This window comes from Microcaecilia unicolor, chromosome 10 (genome assembly GCF_901765095.1).
Source record: "Microcaecilia unicolor chromosome 10, aMicUni1.1, whole genome shotgun sequence".
Taxonomy (NCBI): Eukaryota; Metazoa; Chordata; class Amphibia; order Gymnophiona; family Siphonopidae; genus Microcaecilia; species Microcaecilia unicolor.
In genome coordinates, this window is record NC_044040.1 from 33,955,088 (window position 1) to 33,972,468 (window position 17,381).

A 17,381-nucleotide genomic window follows, 5' to 3' on the forward strand; every position below is an offset into this window, starting at 1 on the left:
CAGCGCTAAATGACCTTTATAGAATTGGCGCTTAGCATGGATCTACAGGGATCAACCACCAAGGTGGAGAAACTGGATCCGCTATGAAAGTAGCAATTCGACAACAGAGAAGTAGCGTGACCAACAAGACTCTTCCAAAAAGACAAGGAGACAGGGTGAAGAGATACGCTCTTTCTTTGATAATAAGAATGGGCAGGCTGTAGCTGCTTGGAGAAAATCAGCCTGTTTTGTAAGCCATCCCACTTTTAGGGACCAATTAAACTAGGTTCTTAGGGTTTCCTTCTTTGCACTTCATCACATTTGGGCTATCCGCTCTCTCTTTTCTTTTTCTTCTGTTCGGACTCTCTTGTTATCACACATCTCAATTATTGCAATTTTCTTTATGCAGGTTTAAAGCTATCCTCTCTGAAACGCCTACAGTTAGTCCAGTCTACTGCTGCTCGTCTTCTTCACAGGTCCACACTGTTCGATCACATTACTCCGTTACTCTGTGCCGAGCACTGGCTTCCTCTAGTATCGCGGATTCAATTTAAATTACTTATGCTTGTTTATAAATCTCAATTACCTAACGCGCCAGATTATTTGTCTCGCCTTCTTACTGCTTATGCTCCGTCTCGTTCCCTCCGCTCCGCAGGTACTGGCTTGCTCCAGGTTCCACCACCTCCCAGAATTCAGCTTGATATTACTCATGCCATTGCTATAAGCTATGCTGGCCCAAAACTTTGGAACACCATTCCTGCCCATTTCAGATCTGAATCTTCCTTTGTCAAATTTAAAACAGCCATTAAAACCTCTCTCTTCTCTCTGGTGTATCCCCCCCCCCCCCCCCCCAATCCCTGATTATTTGTGTGTGTGTGTTTCCCTTTGGCACAGCAAGGTTATAATTAGCTTTGCGTAAATGTGTTATAAGCTAGTTCCTGGCGTATGCAGTATATCAAGTGTTTGTAAATAAATAAATAAGCTCTGTTTTGTATAAGCTCTGTCGAGCAGGGACTGTCTCTTCATGTTCAAGTGTACAGCGCTGCATACGTCTAGTAGCGCTATAGAAATGATAAGTAGTAGTAATAGCAGACTTTGGGATTCCGGAATCTTGCTACTCTTTGGGAGGATTCTGCACAGAATCTTGCTACTCTTTGGAATTCCGGAATCTTGCTACTCTTTGTCCTTATCCCTTATTTGTCCTGTTTGTCTGTCCTAATTAGATTGTAAGCTCTGTCGAGCAGGGACTGTCTCTTCATGTTCAAGTGTACAGCGCTGCGCACGTCTAGTAGCGCTATAGAAATGACAAGTAGTAGTAGTTGTATCCTGCTCTGTATCAGCCAGACAGGGAAAACATTGGCTTGTTCTTGCTGGTTTGTTTAGCCCCTGACGCAGCCCTTGAGAGGGTGAAACATGGCCATGCTGGGTGGTTAAAGGAAAGTTCTATGTTGTTCTTACTCATCTGCATTCAATAAATCTTGTTTTATTTCATCAAGTGGGTTTGCTTTACGAAATATTTTAAGGCACGCTAATGAACCAAAAGTGTGCTAGCAAATAAATATCCCTACATGTTATGTTAGGAAAACCCTGGCTCGCTGGTGTTCTGATTCCTTGTTCTGGCCTTGTCCCCTTTCTAGGGATTTTATGCTTCCAAATTCATGTTCCAAACCCTCTCTCTGGAGCCTGAAGCTTTTTTTAAGACATAGCGTCAGGATGGTCAGACACTAAATTATCTTTGGCTGTCAAGGAGAAGAAGAATAAATAGCAATGAAGCCGGGCAAAGGAGTAGTGTTACTGTAACCTTGTGTCGGATGCTTTTCCTGGTGCTGCAGTATTTATAATAACAGGGCGTCTGCATCTGGTCACAGCAATTTGATTGATACTGCTCAACAATATGTTTAACTGAGATACAGAACAAGTTTGAAAGAGCATCCACCCTCCCCATCGAGTACTCCGTTCTGTGGATAAATCTCTCTTGTCTGTCCCCTTCTCCTCTACTGCTAATTCCAGACTCCGTTCCTTTTATCTCGCTGCACCTCACGCCTGGAATAGACTTCCCCAGCTTGTACGTCTAGCCCCATCTTTGGCCGTTTTCAAATCCAGGCTAAAAACCCACCTCTTTAACGCTGCTTTTGATTCCTAACCACTACTCACTTGCCCTTTACCCTTTTATCCCCTCTTTAATTCCCTTACCTCTTAGTTGTTCTGTCTGTTTGTCTGTCCTATTTAGATTGTGAGCTCTTTGAGCAGGGACTGTCTTTTTCATGTATGGTGTATAGTGCTGCGTATGCCTTACATAAGTACATAAGTGCATAAGTAATGCCATACTGGGAAAAGACCAAGGGTCCATCGAGCCCAGCATCTTGTCCACGACAGCGGCCAATCCAGGCCAAGGGCACCTGGCAAGCTTCCCAAACGTACAAACATTCTATACATGTTATTCCTGGGATTTTGGATTTTTCCAAGTCCGTTTAGTAGCGGTTTATGGACTTGTCCTTTAGGAAACCGTCCAACCCCTTTTTAAACTCCGCTAAGCTAACCGCCTTCACCACATTTTCCGGCAATGAATTCCAGAGTTTAATTACACGTTGGGTGAAGAAAAATTTTCTCCGATTTGTTTTAAATTTACTACACTGTAGTTTAATCGCATGCCCCCTAGTCCTAGTATTTTTGGAAAGCGTGAACAGACGCTTCACATCCACCTGTTCCACTCCACTCATTATTTTATATACCTCTATCATGTCTCCCCTCAGCCGTCTCTTCTCCAAGCTGAATAGCCCTAGCCTCCTTAGTCTTTCTTCATAGGGAAGTCGTCCCATCCCTGCTATCATTGTAGTCGCCCTTCGCTGCACCTTTTCCAATTCTACTATATCTTTCTTGAGATGCAGCGACCAGCCTTGTAGCGCTATAGAAGTGATAAGTAGTAGTAGTAGTAGCACACCAGTGGTCACAATTATAGGCCATTTAAAGGTCTCATCTCTAAGTTTACCTCACTGATTGTATTTATGCTTATATTTGGTCATTTTACTGTTGTTATGCTGTTAACAGAATTAAAAGTTTATGTCAAGCTGTCCCTGCTGTACACTGCCTTGGGTGAATCTCTTCATAAAGGCTGTGAATAAATCCCAATAAATCAATAAAAATTGTGCATTAGTAGGTGTTAGATGAAATGCCTGCATTAAAAAGTGCATTAACTAATGTCGTGTACAAAGCGCATTTATGACCCAATTTTTTAAAAAATATCCTGGGGTAGATATTCAAAGCAATTTAACCGGCCAGAAATGGCCTGTTTAGGGCTAACCGCTAATTTTCAGTGGCACTTAATGGTAAGCGTTGAACTGAAAGCCAGCTATTGTGGGAGCATTCCAGGGGGCGGAGCCAGCACAACCGGCCAGGTTAACCACATAAATAGGACTGCGTAAAAGTAAGTCCTATCTTTATGCCCTAACCCGTAACTGGTTATGTGCTGAATTTCGCACTTAGGGGCCCTTTCACTAAGCCACGTAGGTGTCTATGCACGCCCAACGCGCGTCAGTTTGGAGCTACCATCCAGCTACCGCGTGACCCGTGCGGTAATGTCATTTTTGACGCGCGTCCGCTACAGCGAAAATCGGACGGTAACTCCAACTTGATGCGTGTAGGCAATTACCGCACGGTTAACGTGAGAGACCTTACCGCTAAGTCAACATTTGTTTTATGTCATATGCATTTTTTTAATTATTATTTTTTTTAATTATTATTTTTTTAATTTCTTTTTTTTTTACAAGCCAGCAGAACCAGCCAGTTCCTGAGGTAATTTTTGTTTTTTTGTTTTATTTGGGTTGGGTTTTTTAAAATTTAAATCAAGGAAAAATTAAGGGCCCTGTATACTAAGTCACGCTATAGGCGCACTAGCATTTTAGTGCACGCTACAAATTAGCATGCACTAACGCTAGAGACGCCCATAGGGTGTCTCTAGAGTTTAGTGTGCGCTAATTTTAGCACGCGCTAAAAACACTAGTGTACCTCAGTAAACAGGGCCCCAAATGTTACTGGGACTTGTTCCTATTTATGTGGTCCAGTTTCTTATTTCCATGAACACTGAGACCTGTCTCTTTATAAGGCTTCCACACAGAAATGGATTTTCACTAAAATGTCAAAAATCACTAACGGCTTGTTTTACAAAGCCGCGCTAGCGATTCTGGAGCGGCAAATGCAACGAAGATCACAGGAATTGAATGGGCTTCATTGCATTTGCTGCACCGGAATTGCTAGCGCGGCTTTGTAAAAGGAGTCCTAAATTTGCTTGTTTGTTCGCTTGAGCTCTCTTTCAGAAAGGCTTACCTTCAGCTGGAAAGTTTTTTTGAACTAATACTTTCTCATACATACAACAATTCTGCTACCAGAACCTCTGACTCTTGTCAAATTTAGTAAGAGTACAATGTGATTTTAATTTTTGTTTTGTTTCCTTTTTCCTCTCTGTCGCTCTCCTCACACACGTCTTCCTTGTCAGCTGTCACCCTCTCAACTGACTCTGCAAAACCAAGGGTATCTGTCAAAACATTTACCCTGGTTGCCAGGGCAACCACCAGGCACGTGCACGCCCGCAATAACCTGTTTCTCCCTGAACCCTACTGTTCCACAAACTTTGTTAAAACAAATTAACCCCTTTTCCAAAAATCCCCATACCTTGCCAGGGTCTCCTGTGGTTTTTCCTCTGTTTCCAGCACTTTTTCTCTGTTCCTCATGCTGGCCATCAGCCACCATTCTTTCCACTGCATGGCTCTGCCTCACACAGCCTGCACTGTGTCCCACAGTCTTCCGACTCGGCTCGTGCATGAGCCTTTCCATGCCACTCCAGATTTGGGTGCTGCCACCAAAATCCATTCAGGGCATCCTCACTTTGCTCCTGCATCTGGCACTTAAAATGGGCCGATTCAGGCCCTAAAAACAGCCTTTTTGCTTCTCAGGCCCCAGGCATGAGCCAGCATCTCCCAGGCACACACACGTGTGTGCGTTCACACCTGTCAGCCCCCATCCTGGCACCTTTCTTCAGCCGTGAGCCATCCTGCCTCTGCCTGTGGACCAGACCCTACACCTCATGCATCCATGCATCTCTTCCGGGATTGCTGGGGAGTCATGAGTGGCCCCGACCTGCCCCATGAGATCTGCAAGCCCTGGAACCACCCTTTCTGCACTGCCTGCCTAAGGAGAAAAACAGGTGACCTGTCAAGCTGTTTTTCTTTTAACTACTAGTTACACTAGCAACAATTTCATTATTACAAATAAGGTAAAAATGAAGGCGTGTATGTTTTGAACTTATAATGTGGATGAGTAAACTCAGGTTTTGCGAAAGGTAGACAGTACAGCCTGCAAAAAAAGCAGCAATCCAAACTGCAGAAAGATTAGGCTGGTGAAATCATTTCAGAGATACCAAGAAATGTATCACGCTATAACATTGAAGAGGGAATATTAAAAACAGGTTTGCGCAGCTGACCTATACATACATTATTAGAACAGTTTCTACACAGTTATCAAGTATCACAAAACCATTTATTTTTAGAGCTCCAACTTGTGTGAAATAAGTTGGCCAGTTTAAGATAACAGATAATGAATTGTAGAGAAGAATGCTGCTCAGAGTCTGTGGGAAAGGTCAGACTCCTGCTTGGTCTCACAGTAAGAAAAGAAGGGAGATTACAAACCAGACCATTCTGTTCTCGGACTCTGATTCTAGCATTGAGAGTATCACAACACTTAGGGCCCCTTTTACAAAGCGGTGGTAAGCTCAACCAGGGGCGTAGCCACGGGCAGGCCTGGATGGGCCCAGGCCCAGCCACTTTCCCTCCAGGCCCGCCCACCCAACATCCCCTCACCCAGGGTTTAAATCTTTTAATACCCCTGTCGAAGCGGCCGCGTCATCGAAAGCCCTGCCCATCGAGCCTTCCCTTTGTTCGTTCCCTCAGAGTCCCGCCTTCTGACGTCACTTCCTCTTTCTGCGAGGGCGGGACTCTGAGGGAACAAACTCGAAGGGAAGGCTAGAGATGGGCAGGGCTTTCAATAACATGGCCGCTTTGACGGAGGTAATCTGGGGAGAGAGGAGAATCGCTGGGTATGGATGGCTGGGGGGGACAGGGGAAAGGAGAGAATCGCTGGGTATGGGTGGCTCTCTCCCCGGCTTATAGCCAGCTCTGCAATTTTGAGGGGAGGCGCAGAGGTGGACGGGGGCGCGCAGAGGTGGACCGGGGCGCGCAGAGGTGGACCGGGGAGAGAGCCTGTTGTTAAACATTTACCAGCACACGACTAGTGCCCACCCTTCCAACCTGTTGGCCCACCCAAAAATTGCCTTCTGGCTACGCCACTGAGCCTAACACGGGCTTACCGCTCGCTAAAAAGGAAGTACCACCGGGCTACCATAGCAGCACAACAGTACTTCCCACCCCCAGTGCACCGTCATATCCGGCGCTACAAAATATATTTATTTTTTTAGTGCCGGTGTGTACCCGGCTGTAATCAGGCAGTGCCGTGCTCTTCCTGGTTACTGCCAGGTTAGTGTGGGAACCCTTACTGCCATCTCAATGGGTGGCGGTAAGGGCTCCCTCCCCCCTGAAATGGCTACACGGCAAATGCTTCATTTATCGCATGGCTAATTAATTAAAAAAAGAAAGACCTACCTTTTATCCGCTGCGGTAAAAGGGGGCTTCGGCGCACATCAAAAACACGCTGCAACGCCAGCGCAGGCCCCCTTTTGCTGCAGCTTGGTAAAAGGGGCCCTTAGGGAGTCATTCAGTCGGGAGCCACTTAGTTTTAGGCAGTAAAACTGCATGCAACTGCCAGTATTCTAGTCATTTGCATGCATATGTGAATACATATTTGCATAAATGAACAGTTTCTGGAAAATCCACCTTTTCAAAAAATTCTATAACTAGCAACACAGACTGCAAATGATCTAAAACACTTCTAACTTGTAACTTCACCTAACGGTAAAACTGTAACTGTAAAATTGTAAGCCACTTTGAACCGAAACTTGCTTTTGGAAACTAGTCAGATACAAGAATGTATAAATAAATAAATAAATAAATAAGCAGTATTGCGTACTTTGTCGGTGATTCATCTGGATGGAGCATGGGCAAGGCATAGACACACATAGATTATAACATGTTATAATCTACACGTGATCTTCTGCAATCTAGACATTTGTTTGTTGCATTTGTATCCCACATTTACCCACCTATTTGCAGGCTCAATGTGGCTTACATAGTACCGTGATGGCGATCGCCATTTTCGGTAAGAGAAATACAGAGTGGTCTTGCGTTTAAAGTTCATAAGTGACAGAGTAAATTAAGTACTCAAGGAGAGAGAGTTAAGTTTTGTCCAGTTCTGGTATGAGTTTCGATTGTGTTGCAGGGTTCAGGTGTTTAGGTTGGATCATTCTGGTATGCCTTTTTGAACAGGTTGGTTTTCAATGATTTCCGGAAGTTTGTTAGGTCGTGCATTGTTTTCATGACGTTTGGAAGTGAATTCCATAGTTGCGTGCTTATATAAGAGAAGCTGGATGCATATGTTGATTTATATTTTAGTCCTTTGCAGCTAGGGTAGCGGACATGAGCATTTACGCCAGCTCTCTGGCTGTGGTAAGTGTTTGTGCCTCAAATATAGCCTGCTTTTTTGGCCATTTACACTTGTATTCTATAAAGAAAAGTAGGCACCTACTTTTCCTTATAGAATAGGCTTCAAATAGGTGCTTTCCTTGGGGTCCTTTTACTAAGTTGCGCTGAAAAATGGCTTGCGGTAGTGTAGGCGCGGGTTTTACATGCACACCGATCCATTTTTCAGTGCACCTGTAAAAAAGCCCTTTTTTTACATTTTTGCTGAAACAACCATTTTGCGTCTGCACCTTACTGCCAGCCAATGACCTAGCGGTAAAGTCTCACGCGGTAACTGGGCAGTAATGACCTATGCATGCCAAATGCCACTTGGGGCGTGTCTGATACACACGTCTGAAAATCATTTTTCAGCCGTGCACATCGGACGCACAGCAAAAATTAAATTACCACAAGAGCCACACGGTAGCCGTGCGGTAACTCCATTTTGGTTGCGCGTTGGGCACGCTTAGACACTTACGTGGCTTAGTAAAAGGGCCCCACAGTGTCTAGTTTCCAAGTTCATTCCGTTTTTAATATTCCACCAGTCGATAGATACCACCATAGCAGTTTACAATGCTAAAATTTCAAAGAAAAGAAAATTACAATTTAAAACAAGGTTAAAACAGAGAGACAGACCTACTGTTTACATGGAGAGGCATTTTTGATATGACGTCTAATTCGGATTTTGGACATTTTGCGCTAAATCTCCCAAATCCGAATAGGAAATATGGCCATTTTTGAAACAGCAAAACATCTTTTTTTTTCATAAATGGCCACAGGCAAGGTGTTTTCATGCTCTGTGCATTTATCTTTTTGAGCCATTTTTGAAAAAAAAAAAAAAAAAGACCAAGTGAAAAACATAGAAAATCAATCCATTGGAATGTAGGAGGAGCAAGCATTCTTAGTAGACTGGCTATACAGACATCCCCTACAGAGCAATGGGGCACCCTAGGGGGCACTGCTGTGGACTTCAGATACACATCTCATCGTTACCCGCTTATACTGTATGCTGAGCCCTCCATAACCCACCAAAAATCTACTGTACCCAACTGTCCAACACTACAATAGATCGTATAAGTGAAGGGGTCACCTATATTACGGGTACAGTAGGTTCTGGGGGAGTGTCTTAGGGTTCACACTTGCCACCACAAGTGTAACAGGTAAAGTGAGATATGGGCTTGGGTCCCTGGAGTAGGGTACTGAAGTACTGCACTTCACCACTCTACTCCAGGGACCTAATTGCTGCTCTAATAGATCTGGCTATAACATCTGAAGCTGTCATAGAGGCTGGTAAGTAATATTTTTAATCACATTTTTGGGGGGTGGGAGGGAGTCAGTGACCACTGGGGGAGTAAGGAGGGGTAATCCCTGATTCCCTCCAGTGGGCATCTGGTCATTTACGGCACGTTTTTCTGCCTTATTCATTCTAAAAACAGGTCTAGACCAAAACATTGACGTTTCAGCCCTATACATTTTCACTTTGTTCCATTATGGCTGTAAACCGTCCAAGTGCTAGGAACGCACTAAGCCCGCCCCTGAAACGCCCCCCGACATGCCCTCTTGTGAGCTGAACATACTGCAGACGAATTGCATAGATAAACGTCTGCTTAAATAGGCTTCAAATATACCGATTTGGACGTTTTGAGAAGAAATTCGTCCAAATGCTGCTTTATGACACTTTTCGGGCTTTTTTTCTCTTTCGAAAAAGAGCCCCATATTTTCTTAAGAGCTATACTCTCATTCACCATAATTATTAGGAAAGGAAGCTTAAGTTTCAAAAAAAATTTTTTTTTAATATTAGCTTTTAAAGCTTGATTTAAATTTCTTAAGAGGCGATTCAATTCTTAATTTCCATGGTAGTGAATTCCAAAGCATACGCCCCTTTATAGCATTAACTTCTTGCAGTCTGAACTGCCTGCTTCAATGTAAAATGAAAATAAGACCATTTGCATGAACTCTCAACTGAGATAGGTACAAAAGAGCTGAGTCCAAGACTAAAAAACTGTACAGGGCCTGTTTACTATGCAGTGTTAGCTGTTAATGCAACAGTTAGTGCCTGCTAACAGTTAACATGGGTGCTGTGCTAATAATTCACATAACTTTTTTTTTTGTTACATTTGTACCCTGTGCTTTCCCACTCATAGCAGGTTCAATGCGGCTTACATATTATATACAGGTACTTATTTGTACCTGGGGCAATGGAGGGTTGGGTGACTTGCCCAGAGTCACACAGAGCTGCCTGTGCCTGAAGTGGGAATTGAGCTCAGTTCCTCAGGACCAAGGTCCACCACCCTAACCACTAGGCCACTCCTCCACTCCCCCTCCATAACTCCATAGCAAACCAGCAAAATAAAAAAAAATTAAAGAAAAATCTTTGCGACACTTTTCCTAAGGTGCACAAAGCTCTAACACAGACTTAGGGGGTCCTTTACTAAAGCTTAGCTCAAGTTATCTGCAGCAGGTCCCATTTTATTCCTATGGGCCCTGCTGCAGATAACTCAAACTAATCTTTAGTAAAAGACCACCTTAGTGAACTGAAAATTGCGGTAATTGTGCAGTAATAATGTTTTTCTATTTATTTTGAGCAGGGGGGCACAGCCAAGAAAGGAGTCACAGACCAAGAAAGGGATCTAGGTGTCGTTGTTGATGATACGTTGAAACCTTCTGCTCAGTGTGCTGCTGCGGCTAAGAAAGCAAATAGGATGTTAGGTATTATTAGGAAACGAATGGAAAACAAAAATGAGGATGTTATAATCCCTTTGTATCGCTCCATGGTGCGACTGCACCTTGAATATTGTGTTCAATTCTGGTCGCCACACCTCAAAAAAGATATAGTGGAATTAGAAAAGGTGCAGAGAGGGGCGACGAAATGATAAAGGGGATGGGACGACTTCCCTATGAGGAAAGGCTAAAGCGGTTAGGGCTCTTCAGCCTGGAGAAAAGGCAGCTGAAGGGAGATATGATAGAGGTCTATAAAATAATGAGTAGAGTTGAACGGGTAGATGTGAAGTGTCTGTTTATGCTTCCCAAAAATACTAGGACTAGGGGGCATGCGATGAAGCTACAATGTAGTAAAATTAAAATAAATCAGAGAAAAAATTTTTAAACTCAACGTGTAATTAAACTCTGGAATTCATTGCCAGAGAATGTGGTAACGGCGGTTAGCTTAGCAGAGTTTAAAAAAGGTTTGGACGGCTTCCTAAAGGAAAAGTCCATAGACCATTATTAAATGGACTTGGGGAAAATCCACTATTTCTGGGATAAGCAGTATAAAATGTTTTGTACTTTTTTGGGATCTTGCCAGGTATTTGTGACCTGGATTGGCCACTGTTGGAAACAGGATGCTGGGCTTGATGGACCCAGTATGGCAATACTTATGTTCTTATGTACTTATGAATGGGTGGGCAGTGGGCATGGAAGTGTTAATCAGCTAGCACAATGACATTACCACACACTAACTTGCTAGCATGGACTTAACATGAGAGCCCTTAGTGGGTCCTAACTAGGAGGCAGTAAGGATTCCTGTATTCATTTTTTTCAGTGGCCTCACACTAATGTTAATATTAGCGAACAGTCAGAAAATTATACAATAGAAAAAAGGTTGAATTTATAGCCATGCTAGAAATGGGTTTTGGGTACAGGAAAGTCCTCCTTTAGGATGCATTAAGCCTAAGATAATTTACTAGCACAGATCTTAGTAAAAGAGCCCCTTAGCAAATAAACATGATTGCAGAGAAAAATGATCAAAAAGGGCCAGGATGTGATCAGAGCTTTGAAGGGTGTGTACGCAGTTGGGCAAGAGAATGAGTGAGGAGATATCGGAGAGGGGCAAGAGAATGAATAAGGTCAGCATTGCTTCAGGATTAGAAAGGAAACGGGGTGGGAAGATGGGGGAGAGGAATAGCATTGCAGGAGGGGTATAAGTAAAGAAAGCCCCCTTCCCTCTCTCCATTCCCCTCCCTGATCCAGGATACCCTATTTCTTCCACCTCATACCCTTTTCTTTTTCTGATCTCTAATTCCCCCACTGCACCTTCATCCTCCTTCACTCCACTATGCCTCTGTCTCTCCTACCTGGAATCCCTTTCCATTTCCCTATTCCCACCCCCACAGCAATAGAAAAGAAAACAAGATTAAATAAATCAACTAGACATAAATGAAATGTCAGAAAATGAGTTTAATTTTATAAAAGAGCAAACGTGCACATCATAAATCAATATGTAAACCACACCCCTCCATGTCATTCCACTAAAGTATTTTATTGAAATAAGATGGACTTCCCTGCCCTAGGGTATACATCCTTCATTAGGATCTTCCTCAGTCATTTTCCTGTTTAAAACAAACTGCAATATGCTAATGCAAAAACAAAATGCCATAATTTTGGGGGGGATATTATGAAGGACTCATAGGAAACAAAAGAGAACACAAGAGTAATGTGCCTGATGGAAATCCCCACCACAGAAGAAAGACGTCAAATCCAATAAATTAGAATGTTTATTGTGATAGATACACTTCTAAGACAACACGGTGCTGTGTTTCGATGTCTCTGCCTGCATCATGAGTCTGTGAGTGTACGGCGTCTGGCATACACCAATGGTACCTTTCTGTATGTAAAATAAAGCACCTGCACCCTGCCGATCTTGAGAGTCTGTTTTCCGCAGTTTCACATTTTTCTTCTGCCGTTGGGAGTGACATCAGACACTCTACTCTCTTGCTTTTTTTTTTTAACTTGTTCTTCTACCTTTAGTGGAGTTTTCTTAGAGTTATAGGAAATACCTCGTATCTTAAAATTTTTTGGTAAATATCTTGCCGGACTGAATACCGGATAAGGTGGTGTTCTATTTAATCACACAACATAAATGAGGCATTACTGATATGCATCTACCCAGCTCTGGAGGTTTGAACTTCAATGTGACAGGGTAACTGGATCTCCATCTTCATTCAATCTTTAACCTCGCCAATAAGATTATCCACAATTAACACTGACAAGGCAAGATGAGATAGTTTTTTTTCTTTAGTGATATGGACACCTGCTCAGCGAGGTCCTGAACTAAGGGCACAATTTCCTTTCAGTCATGGCCAACTGACACTGGATTTCAACCACCAAATAAGCAACTGGTGAAGCACTCCCAACTAATTTCAGCAAATGACTCCTGCGAGTTGGCATGTATGTTACATTCCAATAAATGCAAACAGTACTTCTTAACAAGTGCCCATCAAGGTTGTCACAGATTCACAAATAACATAGCCAATAGGACAGCTTCCCTTTCCATTCACTTGCAACTTTCACCAACATCGGTTGGATTGGAACCAACTTAGACATGCAAGATTCTATTTCATCATTCTAACCTATTGGATATTATTTTAACCTCAGCTTTAATTTTACGTCTACTGATCATATTATGCACAGTAGTACATGGCATTAGTACCAATGCTTGCAATTATGATGCAACTGATTTGCATTTTGTTATTCTGTTTATTGCACTACACCTATAGAGGAAGTCCTGGAATGAGAAATAGAAAACTTGTACTGGAGAGGATCTCATGCTACATGGATTTTATTTTGCAGTGCTGCCAGAGGATCTTGTACCATCATCATAACATTTCTCAACTTTAATGGTCATTTCCTTTCTCAGCAAACAGTTCCAATCAAGAATGTCTATCATTTCAACCACTTCTGTATCAATCACTGCATCCTAGCAGTTAGTGTCCCTATGCTTGACAGTAATTCATACCTCTTATCATTGGGATAATATCATCTCTAATGCACTATTGGAACTTGGATCTGTGAGAAACTAAGATAATTGCCCTTCTGTTATATTTTATTCTTCTTTACTTATTGGGGTTTTTTTTTTCAAAAGTGTAATTGGAATGTTATGAAATACTGGTCCTGATCCTGTCCCTCAAAAACAGGAAGTGACCTCAGAGGTGGGCGTAAATGGGAATTGCTGCTGCTGCTGCAAATCACAGGACACAGCAGTGGCAAAGGAGACAGTGAGGAGACAAGAGGTGTGATACTGGATTTAGGCCAGGGGAGATGCTGGATTTGTAGGGGGAGTAGGATGCTGGACAAGGACCTGGCAGTGGGATGACAGAAGGGAGATGATGGGAAAGGAAGGTGCTGGCTTTAAGGAGGAAGAAAGAGAAAATAGATTTGCATAAGATGGGATGGAGGTGGGAGGGAGGATAGGGGAGGGAATTGTAGACAATGGTGGGAGGAGGAGGGAATAGGGGCACAGAGAGAAATACTGAACTCTTTGAAGAGTAGACAGACGGAGGGGAGATGATGGGGCAGGGGGGGGTAGAGAAATGGAGGAAACATACTAAACATGAGAAAGGGGAAATAGACAAGAGAAAGATGCTGAACAAAGGGAGGGGGCAGGAGAGGATATGCTGGATCAGGGAAGGATGGAAAGAAAGGGAACATGCTTGATCAGTGAGATGGTGAACAAGAGGTAGAAGGGTGACAGAAGGGAGGTGCTGGATTCGGATGGGGAAGAAAGGGGGCACAGACCTAAATGGGGGAAGATGCTGGCTTAGAAGAGGGGAAGAGAGAGGAGATGGATGGGGAGCTAAAAAGGTCACAAGGGGGTATAGGGACACAAAGGGGATACTGGGCATGGGAGCTGTAGAGTGTCAGGAAACACTGGAGAAGAGGTGAGTAAGAAGACAGAGGGGAGATGCAGTCATTTTTGATGCCCTGCTCGAATCAGGTAGAGGCATCCAAACGTTGATGTCTTCTAGTGGAAGACGGCATTCATTCACACAATAAAAGGACAACACCTGAGCTGAGGTACTTAACTACAAATAAGTAGAGGCCAAGTTACAGTACTTAACTTCAGCAAAGAATGTAGGAATCGCCAGGGACAGTCCAACCATTAGGCAAGATCAGGCAGCCGCTTAGGGCAGTAGCTTAACACACGACAGAATCCACTAGAATCAACCCCCCGGCCCAAGGCTCTCATAACTGCCCTGTTAGGTGCAAGACCCCTCCCCCATGCCCCATCTCCTACAACCAAACCCTCGGACTTACTTGGGGGACCTTGGTGTCTAGTGAGGCTAAAGAGATGCCCACTTGGTCCTGCCTCATATCTTCCTGCAGCAAAATGTCCGCTGAGATCTCTAGCAGTAATTCCGCCATATTAGAACTAGAGGTCAAGCACCCATATATGGATATACAGAGAACAGAATCATTTCCATTCCTCCACAACAATGGGTCACAGTGAAAGAATTCAGAAAGGTGTGGGACGAACACAGAGGTTCCCTATGTGGCGTGAAGATGGAGTAATAGTATAGAGCATTCCCACTCACAGTAAACCTTAAGTAACTTTCACATTTTAAAAAATGAAAAAATAAAGGGGAATACAAGGGAGGTTGACTGCACTGGGTGTCAGAACAACCCTAAAGACAAAGGGGATAATCCACAGGGTAGAACCCCGGCCACCTTTCTAGACAGACTGAATGGGCCATGTGGTGTTTATGTGCCATCATTTACTATGTTACTATCGTTACATAACAGCAGACGATGCTTTGAGGTGTGACTTCAGGATGCTCCCATGCACAGCTTTCAACTCCCCAGACACTTTAGAAAACTTGATCCTATCCTAATGTGCTCGTCCAAAAATTCCAGAGCAAAAATAAACTAGCTGTCTTGACAGTTGCAAGACAAACTTGCTACACAGCTCATGGCCAGATTTATACTTTTCCAGAGTTCAGAAATTCGTGCAGTACTTCTAGGGGAAAGAGAGGAGCAAGACTTGCATATTAGCTAAGATTTTACTTGCCCGATAAAGTAAATCATTCATTTCATTCCCTATTTAAGGTCGTTGAAAGCGTTTGTTTAGTCAACCCCATCCATATGAAATCCAGTGCACGAGTGTACCAACTCTTACCAGAATCCTAATGCAGATGTGTGGCCAGAAGAAAAGTGCAGAGAGAGAGAGAGAGAGAGAGAGAGAGAGACACCATTAAAAGTATTAAAGCAAATAAAATAAAATACAGATTAAAAAAAAAAGAGACCCCGAAATAGAATAGAGAAAACAAGAAAGCTGCTATGTTTTGAGGGTTCTCGCTAGTAGTGGTGTTTCAAGCATGAAACAGTGTGACTTCGGAAACAGGCTGCTTTTTACCATCTTGAATCAATTATCTCTGAATAAATATAGCCAACGTTCCTCAAAAGCAAGAATTATTTGTGGAACTCAAATCAAATCAAGATTCCTTCCGGTAGTTAAGTGAAAAGGCAGAAAGCTACTTGATAGCATGACAGAACACATACATGGCTGTCCAGTGTAGAAAAGCTACGCTACTAAAGCCGGCAGAGAGACCCTTGGTTAAGTCCCACTTGCGTTCAGCATGTGTGCCTGTATCACTTCCAAGGCTCCTGAAGCCATTCCTTCAGCCTGAAAAACTGGGCACTGCAGCAAGCTCAGAACCACTGAAGCTGCCCTCAGGGCCAGGCTTAAAACACAAGGGACAGACACTGTCAGTGGCAAAGCCCTTCATATTTAGGATTTGCAGAAGCAGACAGAACGCAACCATCTTGCAGTCTGCTGGCTCACTGCTTACACTCGACTTAACTTCTTTTTTTTAAACGCTCGACGTCTCTGAAACTGCACGAAGGTAATGAGGGCTGAACAGCAATATTACGCAGTAATGATTCTCAAGTGAGCCTGGCACGCAGGTGACCTTTCAAAGGATCACCCCTCAGTAGGTTCATTTGAATCTCTTACCTCTTCTGCTGTGTGCAGGTTATCCAAGGTAAAGAGGCAGTGCATGCTATTTGTGGAGACCACCCGCTCTAATTTGGTGTGTGAAGTCCTGGGAAAGGTGAATATCTTCCTGCCTAACAAGGTCAGGCTTTGGTAGGACAGGCACACTGCCACCACCAGTATCACAAAGATGGGTCGAGGGCGACAGCATCTCCAAAGCTGCCAGCCAAGCATGTCCTTTTCACTTGAGCCTTTCACATCACGGTCCTCACCGGCCAGAAGTTCTCTCATGAAATGTTAGTCCAAAATGACCCCATACTTGCAATCAAGAGTTTCAGAAAACATTCCATAGAAGTCCCAAAGTCTGTGAGAGATGCAAACAGGTCTTCCATAGATATCACTGAAGTGCCTGAGCTGCCAAAATAAAAGGGGGGGAGGGGTTTCTCATTCTTCCCAAGCAGAGTTAAAGGGTAAAAATCTCTTCCTCGGTTTCATAAAATATCTGAAATAAGTTAGCAGCATCACAAGACAGTAACAGGCAAAGTTTTTTTGTAGTTTCCAAGCTGCACAGGCGCCAGGTCTGCTCAGCAGTCACTGAAGATTGAAAAACACCGGTTTCAATTTAGACTCAGGTTTCTTTTGAACTCTTTACATTCCAATTTAAAAAAACACTTTTCTTCCTCTCTCTCTCTCTCCCTGTAAGCAATTACAGCATCCAGGGAACATCCATTTTCAGACACATGCGTTCCTATCCAGATCAGATCTGAAAGTTCCTTGCCCTGTTAGCTGTAGAAGTTTTACCAGCATCCTTTTCAAACTACTGGCTGCCGCCCAGCCTTCTGCCTCCAGCTCATCATGCACACGCACACACACACACAAACCATCTGCGCTTACTTGGACCAGGACACATCCTACTACTAAAAGGGGAGGCCTGCTCCGAGGGTGGGGCTTCCTCTGTGCCCTGCACAGACACAGTTTAGGGACTGGGAGATTTGAAGTTCACTTTTGGCTTATCAATAGAAATCAAACAAAATAAAACATGGAAAAGAAAATAAGATGATACCTTTTTTATT

The 17,381-nt window shown here is 43.4% G+C and overlaps 1 protein-coding gene across 2 annotated transcripts in view; it reads right to left on the reverse strand.

Moving 5' to 3' along the window:
• The window catches only part of CPED1 (cadherin like and PC-esterase domain containing 1), a 183,191-nt gene extending 166,075 nt beyond the window's left edge, over positions 1–17,116 (reverse strand). For both annotated transcript variants that reach the window (XM_030216576.1, XM_030216577.1), the window contains exon 1: positions 16,330–17,116. In XM_030216576.1, the coding sequence (XP_030072436.1) occupies positions 16,330–16,599 (270 nt within the window). In that variant the 5' untranslated portion in view covers positions 16,600–17,116. The remainder of the gene's footprint in view (positions 1–16,329) is intronic.
• Positions 17,117–17,381: the final 265 nt, after the last annotated feature.